This window comes from Mauremys reevesii, linkage group 16 (assembly GCF_016161935.1).
Source record: "Mauremys reevesii isolate NIE-2019 linkage group 16, ASM1616193v1, whole genome shotgun sequence".
Lineage (NCBI taxonomy): Eukaryota > Metazoa > Chordata > Testudines > Geoemydidae > Mauremys > Mauremys reevesii.
In genome coordinates, this window is record NC_052638.1 from 5,413,088 (window position 1) to 5,429,558 (window position 16,471).

The 16,471-nt window shown below is 56.4% G+C and overlaps 1 protein-coding gene across 1 annotated transcript; it reads left to right on the forward strand.

Annotated features, from left to right (window-relative positions):
• The first annotated feature begins 3,522 nt into the window (after positions 1-3,522).
• C16H16orf86 (chromosome 16 C16orf86 homolog) lies at positions 3,523-13,033 on the forward strand. The gene is made up of 6 exons (XM_039503950.1): positions 3,523-3,529; positions 5,915-6,034; positions 6,928-7,085; positions 9,002-9,183; positions 11,657-11,827; positions 12,639-13,033. Exons 2-6 carry the CDS (start codon positions 5,918-5,920, stop codon positions 12,782-12,784), a joined length of 774 nt encoding a protein of 257 aa, XP_039359884.1. The 5' UTR covers positions 3,523-3,529; positions 5,915-5,917; the 3' UTR covers positions 12,785-13,033.
• Positions 13,034-16,471: the final 3,438 nt, after the last annotated feature.

Here is a 16,471-nt window from a genome sequence, read left to right on the forward strand (position 1 = left end):
ATGCATGTAATTAAAGACTGCATACGCACCAGGGTTAATCAGGCTGAACCAAAGTTACACAGGCTGTCTTAACCCTGGCATCCCCTAACTGTAGGGCGCTTGAAGTAGCAACCTTAAAACTGTCTTTTAAAAACTAGAAATTCCATCTTGTGATGGAACCAAACTGGGTTATCAGCAGGAACCAGTTTGTTAGCTCCACAGAGCAGCCCTGTGTGCTAACAAAGCAACTGGGAGCAGTAACAGGCTGAGTATGCAGATCAGGCACTAGAGTGGGATGAGACACTCATTGCTGGTGCATTTCACAGCTATTTGCTGTGGAATTCAGGCCGCCTGGGTTCCATTCCAGGTTCTGGAGGGGCAATGTGTCTAGTGGTCACAGACCTTTCCACCCCGTCTTCACCTGCCTGTCTCTGTCCCCCTCCCTGCTCCTGTCCCCTCCCACTCTGCTCCTATCTTCTGCACCATCGGTGCCTATATAGCCCCCAAACCTTTCCCCCTCTGCGCCCATCCAGCCACGCCCCTGGGTTCCTGTAGCACACCTCTCTCCCCCCACACCTTTTCTGGCTACTGCCCCCATCCCACTCTGCTTTTCCCACACCCCTGGTTCCTGCAAACCCCTCATCTCCCCTGGCCCACTCCCCACCCCTCTGCATTCTAAATCAGAACCATTCCTCCTCCTTGCTGTCTGGGAGCCAGCAGTGCACAGGAGACACAGTCCCTGTTCTTGGCCCCGATGCCTGGCCCCACCCCGGCCCCTGGCTGCCAGGACACACAATTACAGGGAAGGTCTGGTCACACATAGGGGCTGCAGCATGCTCAGTACAGACAGAAGAATCTTGAGGGAATGCAGCTGCCAAACTGTAGCAAGTCTCTGTGGAACATGTGCAAACTGACATTTTTCAGAGGTTTAGAACTTGGCTAAATTAGGGCAGATTTTCATGGGGTTGGCAAAGGGCACGTCCTTAACACCTGGGCAAACCCCCCTCCAAACAGCAAGTCCCTGCTACAAACTGTGGGGGAAGGGGGGGTGCTAGAGCTTCTCAACAAAATGGCTGTAGCATTAATTTTTCCCTAATCTTGTTCTTGGAAAAAGCTGAAACATTTTAGCTGAAATCCCCCCACACACACCCTCACAATCCCAAAAATCAGCCTGAGGCAGACACCCGACATGAACATTTTTCAGCCTGAACAGTTGAAGTTTGGCAAAGTTATAAGCAACTACAAAGAGGGCCTTGTAATGGGATGTGTCGGGCAACCTTTCCAGGCATCGCTCTCTTTGCTGCCTCTGATCAATGTTTGCCATTTGTTCTGTGCAGTAACTACATTCGTACTGGGGCAAAGGAGAGGTTCCCGCAAAAACAGTGACTGAACAGCAACGATCACATTAGATTGTTTTAAAAAGAAATTGAAGAGTCTCCTGCTGAATCATCAACCCCCTTTGCAGTCACACCTTGGAGGCTGTTGCTGGGGAAGCTCCATACAAGCACTAACACCCCAAGCCTGCTCGCAGAGTAACAATGCAGCTAAGGTCTATGACAGACCTTATGTGAAAGGGCACCAAGGAAACGACACCAGGAAGCCATCACCAGTGCAGTGGAGACAGCTTCAGAGCAGCAGCTTTGGTGGCACAGAGCACAGGGAATCCAAGGCGGCATCACAATGCCAAACGCCCCTCGTTCCCAGAGCAGGTCTGAGCAAGGTTTATGTGTTGTTTAACTGGGAAGGCAAGACAGAGCATATGGGCTGAGCTGATCAGTGCTACACATCCAGCCTGCGTTGTCGGGTCACGGCAAAGCATGTTCCTACCCCAAAACACCCCACAAAGGCCGCCCTAACCCCCATCGGTCATGGGCTGCATTGTCTCGTAGCTGTGTGGCCTGGAGATTGCAAAGAGCTAGGTGCCCCAAAAGGTCCACAGAGCAGAGCTCATCTGCAGAGTCATGTGCTTCAACAGGCTCCCTGTTATCCATGGCCATGGAGACCAGGCCATTCCCTGCTGGCTAGCAGTCCCTCAGCACTCTCCCAAGTACCTGGCCCAGGGGAACCCCACGTCCCTGGCTGGGTTGTCGGGGATGTGCTTGGAGCGAGTAACCTACTGAGCAGCTGGTTACTGCAGAAAGAACAGCCCGGGGCAGGTGGAGGTAGAGTCCAATACCCCCCATCTCTGTGTACAGAATACCAGAGACCGAGCTCACTCGAGGGGAGAGGGGGCAGAGCCACCATGACCTGCCTGGCTCTTTCTGCCCCCTATGACAAGGGCCGCCCCGGGGGGGGGGGGAAGTGGGGCAATTTGCCCCAGGCCCCCACGAGAATACAGTATTCTAGAGCAGTGCAACTTTTTTTATGGAAGGGGCCCCTGAAATTGCTTTGCCCCAGGCCCCCTCCTCTTCTCCCTCCCCCCCCCTCCCCCCCCCTCCCCTCTCTCTCCCTGCCCCCACTCCCCCTGGCTGCCCCCCTGCCCTCCTCTCTCTCTCTCTCCCCCCCCTCCCTCCTGTCCCCTCCCTCCTCCCTGGCTGCCCACTGCTGGCCCTGGCAGCCCCTGGCCGCCTGCTGGGCAACTCTGGCTGCCCTGCCTGCACGGGCCAGGGGCCTGGCTGTGGGCGCCCTCAGCTGCAGCCCTGCCCTGGCCGCCCAGGGGGCACCTGCGCCGGCAGGGGGGGGGTGGCAGGACACCCGCTGGCTGAGGGGGAGGAGGGCGCCAGGGGACACCGGCTGGCTGGGGGGGGAGCAGCCAGCCCCGCCCGCTGCTGCTGGGGGGGAAGGCGCCAGGCCGGACACCCGCTGGCTCAGGGGAGGGGGAGGTGCCAGGCCGGACACCCGCTGGCTGAGGGGAGGGGGAAGGCGCCAGGCCGGACACCCGCTGGCTCAGGGGAGGGGGAAGGCGCCAGGCCGGACACCCGCTGGCTCAGGGGAGGGGGAAGGCGCCAGGCCGGACACCCGCTGGCTCAGGGGAGGGGGGAGGCGCCAGGCCGGACACCCGCGGGCTCAGGGGAGGGGCAAGGCGCCAGCCCGGACACCCCCTGGCTGAGGGGAGGGGGAAGGCGCCAGGCTGGACACCTGCTGGCTCAGGGGAGGGGGGAGGCGCCAGGCCGGACACCCGCTGGCTCAGGGGAGGGGGAAGGCGCCAGGCCGGACGCCCGCCAGCTAGCAGGGGGGAAAGGTGCCAGGCTGGACACTCGTTGGCTGCAGGGGAGGGGGAAGGCACCAGGCCGGACGCCCGCCAGCTGGCAGTGGGGAAAGGTGCCAGGCTGGACACTCACTGGTTGGCAGGGGGAAGTCGTTAGGCCGGACACCCACTGGCTGCCTGGGGGAAAGTCCATGCTGCCAAGTTTCATGAGACTGAAAGCCGCAGGCTTGAACTCAGCGGGGAACACGCTGCAGACAAAGGGGGATATGCTCCGAGCGAGCACTAGGCCGAGAGGGGGAAATGGACCCCTGGCGCAGGGAAAGGGGGAGGGAACCAATCGTTGGCAGTGGGGTTGCAGGGGGGATGGCTCCCAGGAGCACACCGGGACGCTCTGGAAGCCGGGTGAGGGGGTCGCTACACGCTGCTCAGCGGGTGTGTTCGTTAATTTATGGTTTGCCTGAGGCCCAGACCTGCTACTGTAACCCCCCCTCGCTCGGTGTGGGGCTCTGTCCCCTCTAGCGGGGGCCTGGCCAGCTGGCCAGCGAGGCGCCTGCTGCAGCCTTGGCAGCTCATGCACTTAGCTTCAGAAGTCCCAGGTTTGATCCCCACTGCCGACACCCCAGTGTGGGTCGGCGTTACACTACCAAGCCCAGTGCCAGAGACATCTCTCAAGCCACGTGCTTGCTGTCTGACCGGTGCCTTGTTTAGATTCAGGAAGCCCTGACACTACAGGACACCGACACATTTCCATGGGAGAGTGCAGTGTGGCCACCCCCTGGAATACGCTGCAGCAGCATCGGGAGACAAACAGCCTCAACATGCAGGATGAGTTGAGGTTGTTTTGGGCCCCGATCCTGCCAACACTTGCACATGTGCTTACCTGGACTGCTGTGGGTGGGCCCACTGCAGGCTGCAAGCGAGTGTTTGCAGACTTGCGGTGTAAAAGCCGCAGGGCACTGAAACCAATGGCGGCCCAGATTCCTAGCACCGGAGCAGAGCGTGGTCCCCTCCTCCCCAGGGCTAGGAGATGAGTTGCCCATGGTCAGGGTTATTTGATGTGACTGAATGTAAACCTCACAGCATGGGGGACACCCAAAGGATAAAGAGCACTGGTAAAGCTGAGCTGACCTGGGCGGAAAGCATCTGAGGCTCAAAGAGTTGAAAGTCAAATATTTGAATCCTGCTAGTCTAGTCTAGTCCTGGTTCTTGTCTAGTCCTGGTTCTTGGTGACTAGATGGGAAGGGCTTTCAGCATTCCCAGCATCGCCAAACCCTCATGTTCAGAAAGCATGAATCAGGCCTCCCGACCCACGAGATCCAACCTTCTAAGTCAGCAATTTGAATAAGAGCGTGGCGTGGAGTGCCGGGCTTTCTGTTTGCCAGCGGAACATGGTGGGTTCCCAGTTCCAGGGTTTTCTCTGCAACCACGAAGGCTAGAATCATTCTTCAGAAAACAAAAGCTGAGGTTCTAGTGTATTCACAGGACTGCAGACCCAGAAAAACCCCAATCATCAGGCGGTTCCGGTTAAAGCCAAGAGAGCGGGGACGCTGCATTCCTACAGCGAAACGATCATTCAAGTAGATTCATTCACTCCGGAACCTGGGTGGGGATACTTGCCAAGTGGGTTTTTATAGCGTTAAAATCTCTGTCTGCTCTGGTCAGATGAACCATGCTCATAACCTAGGAACAACTGTTGTATGTGACCTGATCGTTCTATCACAGCTCACTCCTGAGCTGGTGGGATTCTTCATTGCAAATGGGTGGGGAGGGATAGCTCAGTGGTTTGAGCATTGTCCTAAACCCAGGGTTGTGAGTTCAATCCTTGAGGAGGCCACTTAAGAATCTGGAGCAAAAATTGGTCCTGCTAGTGAAGGCAGGGGGCTGGACTCAATGACCTTTCAAGGTCCCTTCCAGTTCTAGGAGATTGGTATATCTCCAATTTTTTTTTTTTTTTTAATTATGGGCCTGATTCTCCTTTCATATCAGGTCACTTTTAGCCCCATGGCAGCATGAGGGGTCATTAACATGCATTCAGATGTAACTGACACCCACTTTGCGGCCCCTTGACGCTGCCCACGAGGTGCAAAGGGGTCTTGGTGGAACTGAGAATCCAAGCTCTTGGCCCCACTGCCAGTTATCTGTGGCCAGAGACTGGGCACTGGTCCACATGCAGCTCTTAGCTGAGTTTGGGAGGGGCCTAGGGCCTGCTCAGCTCTGAACCTGGCTTGTGTCTGCACATCACGTGGGTCACCCTCAGTGACCGTGGCAGCGATGCCCTTGCCAGCAGCCTGGCCTGCCACAGGCTTGGCTCCCTGCTGATCTTTGCCATGAGGAATGCCCCCCCTCACTGCATCTGTGCAACTGGGGTGTCAGCCATTCCTCCCAGTGCTGTGACATCCCCGAGTGCACTGCTCTGGGTGCGTGTCTTCTGGGCACCCTCTCTCCTGCTGAAGCATTATGGGTGTTGCCCCACTTTTCCCATAGTTCACTCCAACACAGCTGGCTGGCCTGGCCGTTGGATGCCCAAACACAGCCTGCGCTGAGTTGTGCTGTGAAAGATGCTGCTGGGGGGGCCACGACTCAGCTGTGCTAGCTGTAACAGGGTCTTGTGAGGGGGCACAGGGTGGCAACATTCATCAAGCTTGACCGCCCTACCCCCAGGCTGGGGGGCTAATGACAGACCCCTGCCTGGAGTGCTCAGTGATCTAGGGCTAAGCATCATTATCAGACAGCAGATCAAAGCCCAGAGGCACTAATATCTGATGTCACTGATTGCCTTGTCCTCAGGCGATGGCCACTGCAGCAAGGAGTCCAAGTGAGAAGAGGCCTGGGGGGAAGGCCATGCCCGGACGCTTCATCTCCCAGTTGGCAGCCGCACTGGACAATCCAACCATCAAGGCGCTGGAGGTAAAGAGCAATCACGTGTTTAAAACACGAGCTGTGATGGGACGGACGCGCTCGCAGAGCTGCGGCTGCCTGGAGCAGGCGTGTTCCCAAGGGGATCCGGCCAGGTGCATGGGGAGCGGGGAATGCGTCTCCTCCAGCCGCGTGTGGGGCTGAGACAAGGCCAGGCCCCGTGGGAGCTGGCTCGACTCCCCGAGGAAGGGGCTGTCCCCCAGAAAGGCAACCTACCAGTTCCCTTACACTTCCACATCGCCCTCGCAAGGGATTTAACAAGAAGTGGCCCCAAAAAGATGATTTTCAAAGTTTCCAGTTCATTTGTGTGAAAACCAGCTGGGTAATTTGGGGATCACATTTCCCCTGGCTGCTTTGACACCTTCCTGCCCCAGAGGCCCTGGCCAGGGTTCCCATTGCAAGGGGGGCTTTGATAGTTACAGCTGACCTGCCTCCCTCGGTAGCTGGCTGCGCAGCATTGCCGTTCAGCAGCAGCCTCACTCCCGCGCTGGTCGTCTCCCAGCAGCACAGAGCCCTGGCATCCTACCGTGACAACGTATGTCTCACACCACAGGCTCCGAGCTGCAGCACGCAGGCCTCCAGCTGCCAGCCAGGTCCTTTGCTAGCCCGTCCATGGCCTGGTGGGCGCTGGCTCTGTACCGCAGCACAGGTCCATGGATGCCTGAGCGCTTATGCAGATGGGTTTTAAACCTAGCTTAAGCAATTCACTGGCCACTTGTTCACTGCAAAGCTCAGCTTCCCTCCAGGACCAGAGAGGAGCAGGCAGACTGGGCTGTCGCGGGGCCGGGCTGAGAGCTGGCGTCTGTGCCAGGCACTGCAGCCCTCCGGAAGCGTTGCTTTCATCCGACGCTCCCCAAGCAGTAACTTTTCGTCTTCCTCCCCAGTGGGACGAGGACGGGCAAGGAGTGGTCGTGAACCCCAAGCTGTACGACGAAGAGGCGCAGAAGCACAAAGAGCTCTTTCCGGAGCTGAAAGCCCTGCGATCTGTCTCCGTGCTCCAGGCGTGGCTACTGACCTCCGGCTTTAAAGCAAAGGCAGCAAAGTAGGTTGGAGGGTCCCCTGGGGGCTGTATTACTAGCATCAAACTGCAGTGGGATCATCCCCCCTTGTGCCGGGCCCAGCCCGTCTCCCAGGAGCTCACCGCCTGCAAAGAGCAGAGACAGAGGCTGGGACTGGGGCCCAACTCACACACAAAGGGCTTGGGGCAGGGGCCAGCACATGGCGTCCCAGTGCCCGGCCTGGTTACGCACCAGCTCAGACCTGTGATCTGGTGAGAATGAAGTGGCTTGGCCCTGGGGCTGAAGCTGGGCCGGGAGTGGGCTTGGCGGGAGGGAGGAGGTGAGAATCACAGAGGCCGGAGTGGGAAGGGAGGGGACGGAGCGGGGGGACCAGCACCCAAGGGTGATGCAGCAACAGGGCGTTGGAGCTGAGTGAATGAGGATGTCAGGTTGTGAAGGCTCCTCCCAGCTGCTGCTGCTCCTCTTGTGGGGGGAAAGGGAGGCTGTTGGGCCCCAAACGGGCCCTTCTGGGGATCCTGCAGGGGCTGGAAGGCCCTGACTTGCCCTGCTCTGGGGCTGTCTGCGTTCTGCACCGGCCCTGTGCGCTGGGCTCTGACTACCGGGGCTCAGAGAGGCTGCTGGGCCTGGGGACGGGCTTTGCCATCTCTCAACATGGGAGAGCCTCCAGTCTAGGCTGGGACGAAGGATGGGAAGGTCATGAGCCGGCCTGGCATGTCCCAGCCATGCCCCTGCTGGCACCGTTCATTCAGCCCCCAGGCCTGGTGGCACGAGGGCGGGGGGACAGCTGGGGAAGTTTGTTGTCTTTAGCGCAATGGCATATGGACACTGGGTCACACAGGGGCCTGAACCCTTTTGTCTCAGAGACAGAGGGTCCAACCCAGTCCAGGTCAGTATTGACCCAAAGCCAGGACCCACTGATGGCTGCTGAGTGACCTTTCCGACATGAGCCAGCAAGACTGGTGGCCAAGGCTCATACCCACCGCCCCGGGCACCCAGCAGAGGGGCCAGGGCCGAATGGAGCAGAGAGTGAGCTGCCTTAGAGGGGCTCCCCTCTGAGCGGGACCACGGCACGGGAAGCTGGCACCAGCCCTGCAGGGGAAGCTGGCACAGGGGCTATGGCTGTGCTGCGAACCCAGCCGTATTAAATAATGCCAGCTTCAGGCCCATGAATGCCACGTTAGGAAATGGTTCTACTAACCAGTATCCCTGCTGGGACCATGTCACGGTAACTCCAGTGTCCAGAGTACGATTCAGCTGCACCGCAGCCTGGCAGCTAACCATGACCAGCCTCAGCAATGCCACCCAGGCGGCAGCGTGCCTCGTGAAGCCTCTCCCACCATGCCAGAGGCGAGGGCAGAGGCCAGCCCACCAGAGGCAGCGGAACATGCCAGCCCGTTGGAAAGGTGCACCAAGGCTATGGGAGGCAGCAGCAGGGTTTCTGGCTAAAATGCAGCTCTGCCCTGACCCTCTCCTACGATCCAAAGCCAGCGCAAGGTTCGGGTTCATGTATAAACTGGTCTCTCGCAGTTAGGTCAGAGGGGACTGGGACTGGGATTCCTGGGTTCCCTTCTCCTGACTCTGCCACTGACTTTGGGCGCAACCTCAGACAAGTCACTGTCCCGCTCTCTGCCTCAGTTTCCCCGTCTGCACAAGGGGCGTGGTCCTACCTCCCCATCTCCGTCAAGGGTTGGGGCACACCACAGGGGCAGGGCATTTCAAGCTGTGATGCCTTGAGCTTCACGCCCCCTGGGAAATGCTCTCCCAGCCTGACGGAGGGCAGGAAGGAGTCAAAACAGCGTAAGCTTGTTCCCTGGAAGTTTCCTGGCACTGGTGCAGGTTGTGTAGGAGGCAGGGGACACCTCTTCCCTGCCAGGGGCCGCTGTCCCTCTGCCCAGCAGCTCAAACCCACCGTCCCCTTGGCTCTGGTTCTGCCCCACAGGGCTGATTCTGCAGTACACGTTTTCCAGCACGCCGACTTCAGGAAGCTGCCTCCCAAGGCGGGGGAGGTGGACAGTCCCCTCGCTACCAGGCAGCACAAGAAAGCCAAGAAAAGGAAAAGCTCGTCAGACCTCGCTGCCAGCCCGGCAGCGGCTCTGCCCCCGGACACACTGCGCACGGACAGTAAGTGCACACGGCACAGCACAACAGGCCAGCGCTGCCCCTTCCTGGCGCGAGGAAAGCGCTCGCTGTTCTCTGTACCTGTGGGAGGCAGCAGGCTCCTGCTTCTCAGTGCAGGACTGCGGCTTTGTGGGGCTGGCTCTGGCAGTATGGTGGGCTGGCTTAGGCCCTGGTCGGTTGGCCCCCAGAGAAGATAACGGCCCTGCTAGTGCTACCAGCTAAAGCGGATCTCCTGTAGCTCAGGTAGCAGAGACCTGTGGTTTGGGGACAGACAGGCGAGGGCTCCAGGCTGTGGTTCCATTTCAGGATCAGGCTCCACCAGCCAGTCTTGGCCTCAGGTCTAAGGAGCAGCCCTGCTCGCTGAGCTGGGCCCGGTCTGCTTCCTCCTTCCCACAGACCCCATTGTACAGAGTGGGCGAGTCCTGCCTCTCCCCAAATAGATACAAGCAGGCACCCCCTAAGGTGCTGAGGGCCGAGCCTCAGTGCCAGATTCGACTCCCCCTCCTCCCTGGTGTCCTTCCATCACCACCAGCTCCGTGCTCCTCCAGCCCAGAATCATAAAATCTCAGGGTTGGAAGGGACCTCAGGAGGTCATCTAGTCCCACCCCCTGCTGAAAGCAGGACCAAACCCAACTAAATCATCCCAGCCAGGGCTTTGTCAAGCCTGACCTTAAAAACCTCTAAGGAAGGAGATTCCACCACCTCCCTAGGTAACCCATTCCAGTGCTTCACCACTCGCTGAGTGAAAAAGTTTTTCCTAATATCCAACCTAAACCTCCCCCACTGCAACTTGAGACATTACTCCTTGTTCTGTCATCTGCTACCGCTGAGAACAGTCTAGATCCATCCTCTTTGGAACCCCCTTTCAGGTAGTTGAAAGCAGCTATCAAATCCCCCCTCATTCTTCTCTTTTGCAGAATAAATAATCCCAGTTCCCTCAGCCTCTCCTTGCCCTCCGCTGGACTCTCCAAAACTGGACACAGGACTCCAGATGAGGCCTCACCAATGCTGAATAGAGGGGAATGATCACGTCCCTCGATCTGCTGGCAATGCTCCTACTTATATAGCCCAAAATGCCGTTAGCCTTCTTGGCAACAAGGGCACCCTGTTGACTCATATCCAGCTTCTCGTCCACTGTAACCCCTAGGTCCTTTTCTGCAGAACTGCTGCCCAGCCACTCGGCCCCTAGTCTGTAGCAGTGTATGGGATTCTTCCGTCCTAAGTGCAGGACTCTGCACTTGTCCTTGTTGAACCTCATCCGATTTCTTTTGGCTCAATCCTCTTATTTGTCTAGGTCCCTCTGTATCCGATCCCTACCCTCCAGGGTATCTACCACACCTCCCAGTTTAGTGTCATCCGCAAACTTGCTGAGGGTGCAGGCCACACCATCCTCCAGATCATTAATGAAGATATTGAACAAAATCGGCCCCAGGACCGACCCTTGGGGAACTCCGCTTGATACTGGCTGCCAACTAGACATGGAGCCACTGATCACTACCCGTTGAGCCTGACGATCTAGCCAGCTTTCTAGCCGCCTTATAGTCCATTCATCCAGCCCCTACTTCTTTAACTTGCTGGCAAGAATACTGTGGGAGACCGTATCAAAAGCTTTGCTAACGTCAAGGAATAACACATCCACTGCTTTCCCCTCATCCACAGACCCAGTTATCTCCTCATAGAAGGCAATTAGGTTAGTCAGGCATGACTTGTCCTTGGTGAATCCATGCTGACTGTTCCTGATCACTTTCCTCTCCTCTAAGTGCTTCAGAATTGATTCCTTGAGGACCTGCTCCATGATTTTTCCAGGGACTGAGGTGAGGCTGACTGGCCTGTAGTTCTCCGGATCCTCCTCCTTCCCTTTTTTAAAGATGGGCACTACAGTAGCCTTTTTCCAGTCCTCCGGGACCTCCCCCGATCGCCATGAGTTTTCAAAGATAATGGCCAAGAGCTGGGCCCCCAGGGCAATCATGCTCCAAGAGCCCCGCTGCCTTTCCTAGGGCTGGCCCCCAACGAGTATTCAGCCAGGGGAGGCTCCCCCACTGCCAGACACACCCCAGCTTCTCCTTATGGTGACAGCACCCCCAGGCTGTGCTTGAGATTGGGAAGAGTCTGGGGCAATGGAGCCCCAGGCACAGAGGGAGACCGGCCCAGCACAGAGTCACAACAGACCAAAGGAGGGGATGGAAGGGTTGGTATCCCCGGTGCACAGGGGGGAACCAACGGACTTGCCTCAGGGCACCCGGCCAGTCTGCAGCAGAGCCAGGAACTGCACCAAATCCGAGGCTGGAGCCTTTGCCACAGAACCAACCTCCTTCGCAAGAGTGGTCTTGGGCAGTCCCACCCCTGTAGCCCAGGGAACGTGCTCTTCCCTGAGGCCACGAGGCTTTGTTGCAGCCCATTGGGAAAGCGCCGTGAGGGCCCGGGCCGGGGGTGTGGAGGATTCAGTGTTACAGCGGTGGTGGTTTTGCTGCCCTAGGGAGACCACAGCGCCTGCGACCCTTATACCAGTACATAAACTATGACAACCCGGAGCTGAACAGCCCTTCGGAGGAGGAGAGCGACACACCAGAGACAGCTGCACTGGAGGAGGCTGCTGGAGCCCCAGACAAGGCAAACATGGAGGAGGCAGAGAGGTCTCACCAAGCAGGTAACAGGGAAGGAGTTTGCTCCAAGGTAGGGAGGCTTCTGGCCAGGGACACATGGGATGAGGCAAGAAGGGGGTTAAAGGGTGGGGGGCTCATGCTGTTCCTTCAGGGGCAGCCCAGCTGTGTCCTGTGGAGAGCAAGGAGGGGCAGTGCTGGACCCTGAAAGGGGCGTGTGTGTGGTTACCACCACTTTTCCACACGCAGGTTCCTCCCTTGGGTTTGTGGGCACAAGCACTTCGAAACATCTGCCCCGTTAGGCGGCTGAGGACGGCCCCAGCCCAATAGCACCGGCACAACTCGCTCTGACCTTGACGGAAACCTGATCCTGCTAAGCCAGGGCCAGGCCACCTCACTCTCCAGTAGCCTTCGGCCCCAGCACTCCAGGAGCTGGGGGAGCAGTGGGTTTGGGCAGGGGCAGGAATTAATCTGGGCCTCACTTACATCCGGAGAAGCTGAGTGACACTCAAATGGCAGCACGACCTCTGGGCACGGGACCTGCCCCGGAGAGGCCACAGCTCCCTGTGATCCTGTGACGTGATCCTGCCACTTTTGTTGCATTTACAGCTGTAGCTGTTCCAGATAAGCTGGACCCACCTGGTCTATGACACCCCAATTGGCAGCAGCCTGTCTTTTACCATAGATTCTAGAGGGCCTAGACAGACAGATTAGAACCTCTCCCAGCAGAGGAGCCCGTTCAGTTCCCATCTGAAATAGTCACCAGCTGGTATTCACCTTCCAAAACCTATTCATCCTACCCATTTCTGCCCTGGGTGGTAAGCTCAGACACCCACCTGTCTTGCATCTCCATTTCAGGAACGAAAAGCGATAATGCAGAAAGTTGCTCCCCAGGAACTCCGCCCCAGGCAGAGGTCGACAAGTCAACACAAGTCGACATCGACAAGATGCTGAGTGTCTGTGCAGCTCACCTGGTGCCACCGCTCTCACCGCAGTATAAATAATCACCCAGATTTCCATTTCCTGCCTTGTCCGTTTAGCATAAAAGAAACCTGGGACGGAGCATGTTGACTTTCTGCCTTCTTAAAACTCTGCGGTGACCCCTTCAGATAGCCTGGCCTTGTGCCGAGCGTTCCTGGTAAAAGCCACTGTCTTTATAATGAGCGACTGCATCTCCCAGACGCTGCTCATCATGGCATTAACCTTTGTGCCTTTCTCACTCATTCATGAAATAAAGGGAGACTTTAAACCTGCTGGCTCTCAGAGCTGTCTAAAGATTCAATGCACCATTGTAACTGGCTTAGTTTGGGCCCAGAGCAGGAGTCAACAGCTGACTACATTTGTGGTTCAATCAGACTCTTCAGGCACCAAGGTTCGCTTGGGCTGTCCTTCCCCGGCAGCAGAGGGAGCACGTGGAGGAGGAGATGGCGTTCGAGACCTCCCCAGCCACAACACGTTGCACAAGCCAACAGCACGTGATGCCACTGCTCACATTCCAGTTTTCTAAAAAAGAGGGTGAGGTGTTGTGCAGCAAAATCTCCTCCCACTCTGCCAAGGGGTGGGGCGGCACGAGTCATTTTGGGATGCTGGGGTCAGGCTGAACACTGGTTTGGCCAGTGCCCCATAAGCGATCACCGTTAGACGGGAAGCCCAATACCAGCTCCAAACACAAAAGAAGCTATTCCCAGTTATCCTGTCTTCTCTCACTCCTTGTATTTTCTCCTTCCCTCCTGGGAGTCCTACCCCACTACTAGACTTGCTGGGGTCTGTCTGGAATTGTTTTCTGGGTCCCTCTCTCCTTTGACAAACAGGGTTTCAGGTAACTTTTCCACTCCCGAATACATTTATTCCTTCTGCTGTAGGGGACCATCTTGGCATTTGGAACACTGGCCGTCAGCTCAGGAATTACAGCTCCCAAACGGGCATAAAGTTAGCAGGAAATAAGCCAGAGATCTGTTCTGATGGCATGTGACATCTGCTATGGGTAAGCTCCCCTGGGCTTATATAGTTGGTTTCACGGCAGCGCCTAGACACAGACTGAGATCAGAGCCTCATTCTGCTAGGCACATTACAGAGACCCAGTCGCCACCTACTTCTCCTAAGTAATGAATTTGCTTTCCTGACCACAGTCTTATCATAACTCTCACTCACAAGGTTGTCCACATGGCCAGGTTTATCGCTGTTTGCATAGCCCCAGGTTATACACAGGGTCAGGTTAAACCAATTTGGCTACTATACCAGTGGTTCACCCCCATCTTAACGAAATAGAAATAGATCTGTATCTACAACCAAAACAGGCAGATAATTAAATTGTAGCTATGAACCCTTTTATTGAAAAGGGACCACATGCTTCTGAACAGCTCTAATTAAATATAAAAATGCAAGTAAAACCACTGAGCTAAATAAACACAGCTGCAATCCAGCTACCAGAATACAGTAACTCCTCACTTAACGTTGTAGTTCTGTTCCTGAGAAATGCAGCTTTAAGTGAAACGTTCCCATAAGGTTTCATGTAAATGCAGGGGGTTAGGTTCCAAGGAAATTCTTTTTGGGCAAAGGGCATTATACTGTACAGTACTGTATGGTGGTTGGGCAGTGCCCCTGGCTTCCCCACACAGGCACAGCCCATTGCAGGCAAGGACGCTAGGAAGCACCTTTGCAGCAGCAGCGGCAGCTTCCCTGGAGAAGAACAGGCAACGACTTTGCCGGGAATGCTGCAAGCCCGCCTCTTCCTGTCCCCGCTGCACTCCAGGCCCACCCCATCCCACCGCCACTCCACCTCCTCTCCGGAGCAGCCGTATCCCCACTTCTCCCGCCCCCCCAAGTCCTAAGCACCGCTAAACAGCTGTTTGGCGGCACTTAGGCCTTTCTGGGAGGGAGGGGGAGGAGTGGAGATGTGGTGCTTCCCTGCTCCTGCCCCTCCCTCCCAGAAATTCCTAAGCGGGGGAAGCACTGGGAGGGAGGTGGAGGAGGCAGAGAAGAGGAACTTGTGCAATGTTCCCTTGTAAAGTCGCTGCTCTTCCACAGAATCTTACACGCAGTGGACAGAGCAGGCAGCCGAATGACGTTATAAGGGAGCATTGCACAACTTTAAACGAGCATGTTCCCTAATTGAGCAGCGACGTAACTTTGAAACAACGTTAAGCGGGAGGATGTTAAGTGAGGAGTTACTGTATACAGCTCACACAGTGATAAACATTTTAAACCAGGTAATTCTCAAATAGGCTGATGGTTCTATTTACACATCCAAAAACAATGTCTACAAGAGATTATTCAAAGGAGCCAAGATGGTTAAAAAAGCTACGTGCACTTGGGCTCAGCTGCAGTGACACCTGGCTGAAAGATGCAATGATTAAATGCTCAAATTAATTTAGCCCTTGCTGTGCAATGCAGTGTCACTGCACCATAGACTGATCCCAGGCCGATGGGGATGAAGCTAAATATTGCAGGCAGGGGATGCTAGAATCACAAGCGCTGCTGAGAGCACCCCTAAGAGAACTTTAATAAAAAGGGCTCGGGGTGCCTAATGCATGCACTTGCTGGTAATTTGGAGGCAGAATGACCTTGACCCTGTCCTGGGCAAGAGGCAGGCAGCACGGGAGGATGCTAATTGCAGGTTCTGATCCAGGACAAAGCATCTTTCTGGATGCCTTCATCCCTTGATGAGACCCTTCAAGCAGCATGAAGAGGAACCTGGGCTGGCAGAAGGGTTTAGTTTGAGAAAGGCTGATCCCAAACACCTGGGGGCCATCCAGAGAAGGGCAATCAACCTTGAGCTCTCCTGGTTAAGGTGGAAGGGAGGAAGCTCCAGCACGTTCAGAGAGCGAATGTCTCCTTGGGGAAGTGAGGACTCAGGGAGCACAAGCCAGTGCTACAAGCTGCAAGGCTCCCCAGGCTGAGGGAAGGCACTTTCCAGCGTGAGAGTGAGCGTGAGAGTCAAACAGCTCAGAGCGCAGGACCTTTAGGCTCCAAAGGACACAAGACACTTAATGCTCCTGGGGGAATTCTGTGTCACTGCACAGGCAAAATTCATGTCCCCAGAGAGAACAGATTCTGCTGGGGAGGCGCCGCAATTACACATCTTGGTCACCAGGGGCTGCTGTGGCCCCAGAAGAGAGGGCGGCCAGCACAGGGCCAGAGCAGCCAGCCAGGAGTGACAAGGGCAGAAGCTGCCTTCTCAGAGAGCTCTGCCTGCGGGGCCAGGTGAGGAGAGACAGGATATGGGGGTGGGGGACAGGCAGAGCTGGGCACATGGGGCTGCTTGGGGGTCACAGACGGATTCAGAAGGGCTAGTGGGGTGACAGCATCGAGCCAGGGGCTGAATGGGAGGGGGTGCAGGGACACATGGGGACAGGGGCAGGTGTACCTGACTGAATGGGAGAGGATAGGGGTCAGGCAGAATCTGCATGGGGGAGGCTCTCCAGCTCCCTAACAATCCCCCCCCCCAAAAAAAAACAAAACAACTGTTCCATATTTTTCCCACTGACACCCACAACCCTCCGTGTTCACTCCCAGGTTCCTTCCCAGCAGTTACTTCCCTCTCCCTCAGCTCCTCTGTTACCCCTGACTCCCACAAGCCCTTGCGCTGCTTCTGAGGGGTGCAGGAAGTTTCTATATTGCAGTTTAAATGAATTATTGCTCAAAGTTCTTGACTAATATGCCTAGTGAGGAATCGATTTGTCAAAGAACAT

Excerpts from the sequence above, each read along its gene's own strand:
- C16H16orf86 (XM_039503950.1), top strand. The coding sequence starts at position 5,918 with ATGGCCACTGCAGCAAGGAGTCCAAGTGAGAAGAGGCCTGGGGGGAAG. Across the intron at positions 6,035-6,927 it reads CAACCATCAAGGCGCTGGAG|TGGGACGAGGACGGGCAAGG; the intron begins GTAAAGAGCAAT and ends CTTCCTCCCCAG. Across the intron at positions 7,086-9,001 it reads TTTAAAGCAAAGGCAGCAAA|GGCTGATTCTGCAGTACACG; the intron begins GTAGGTTGGAGG and ends TCTGCCCCACAG.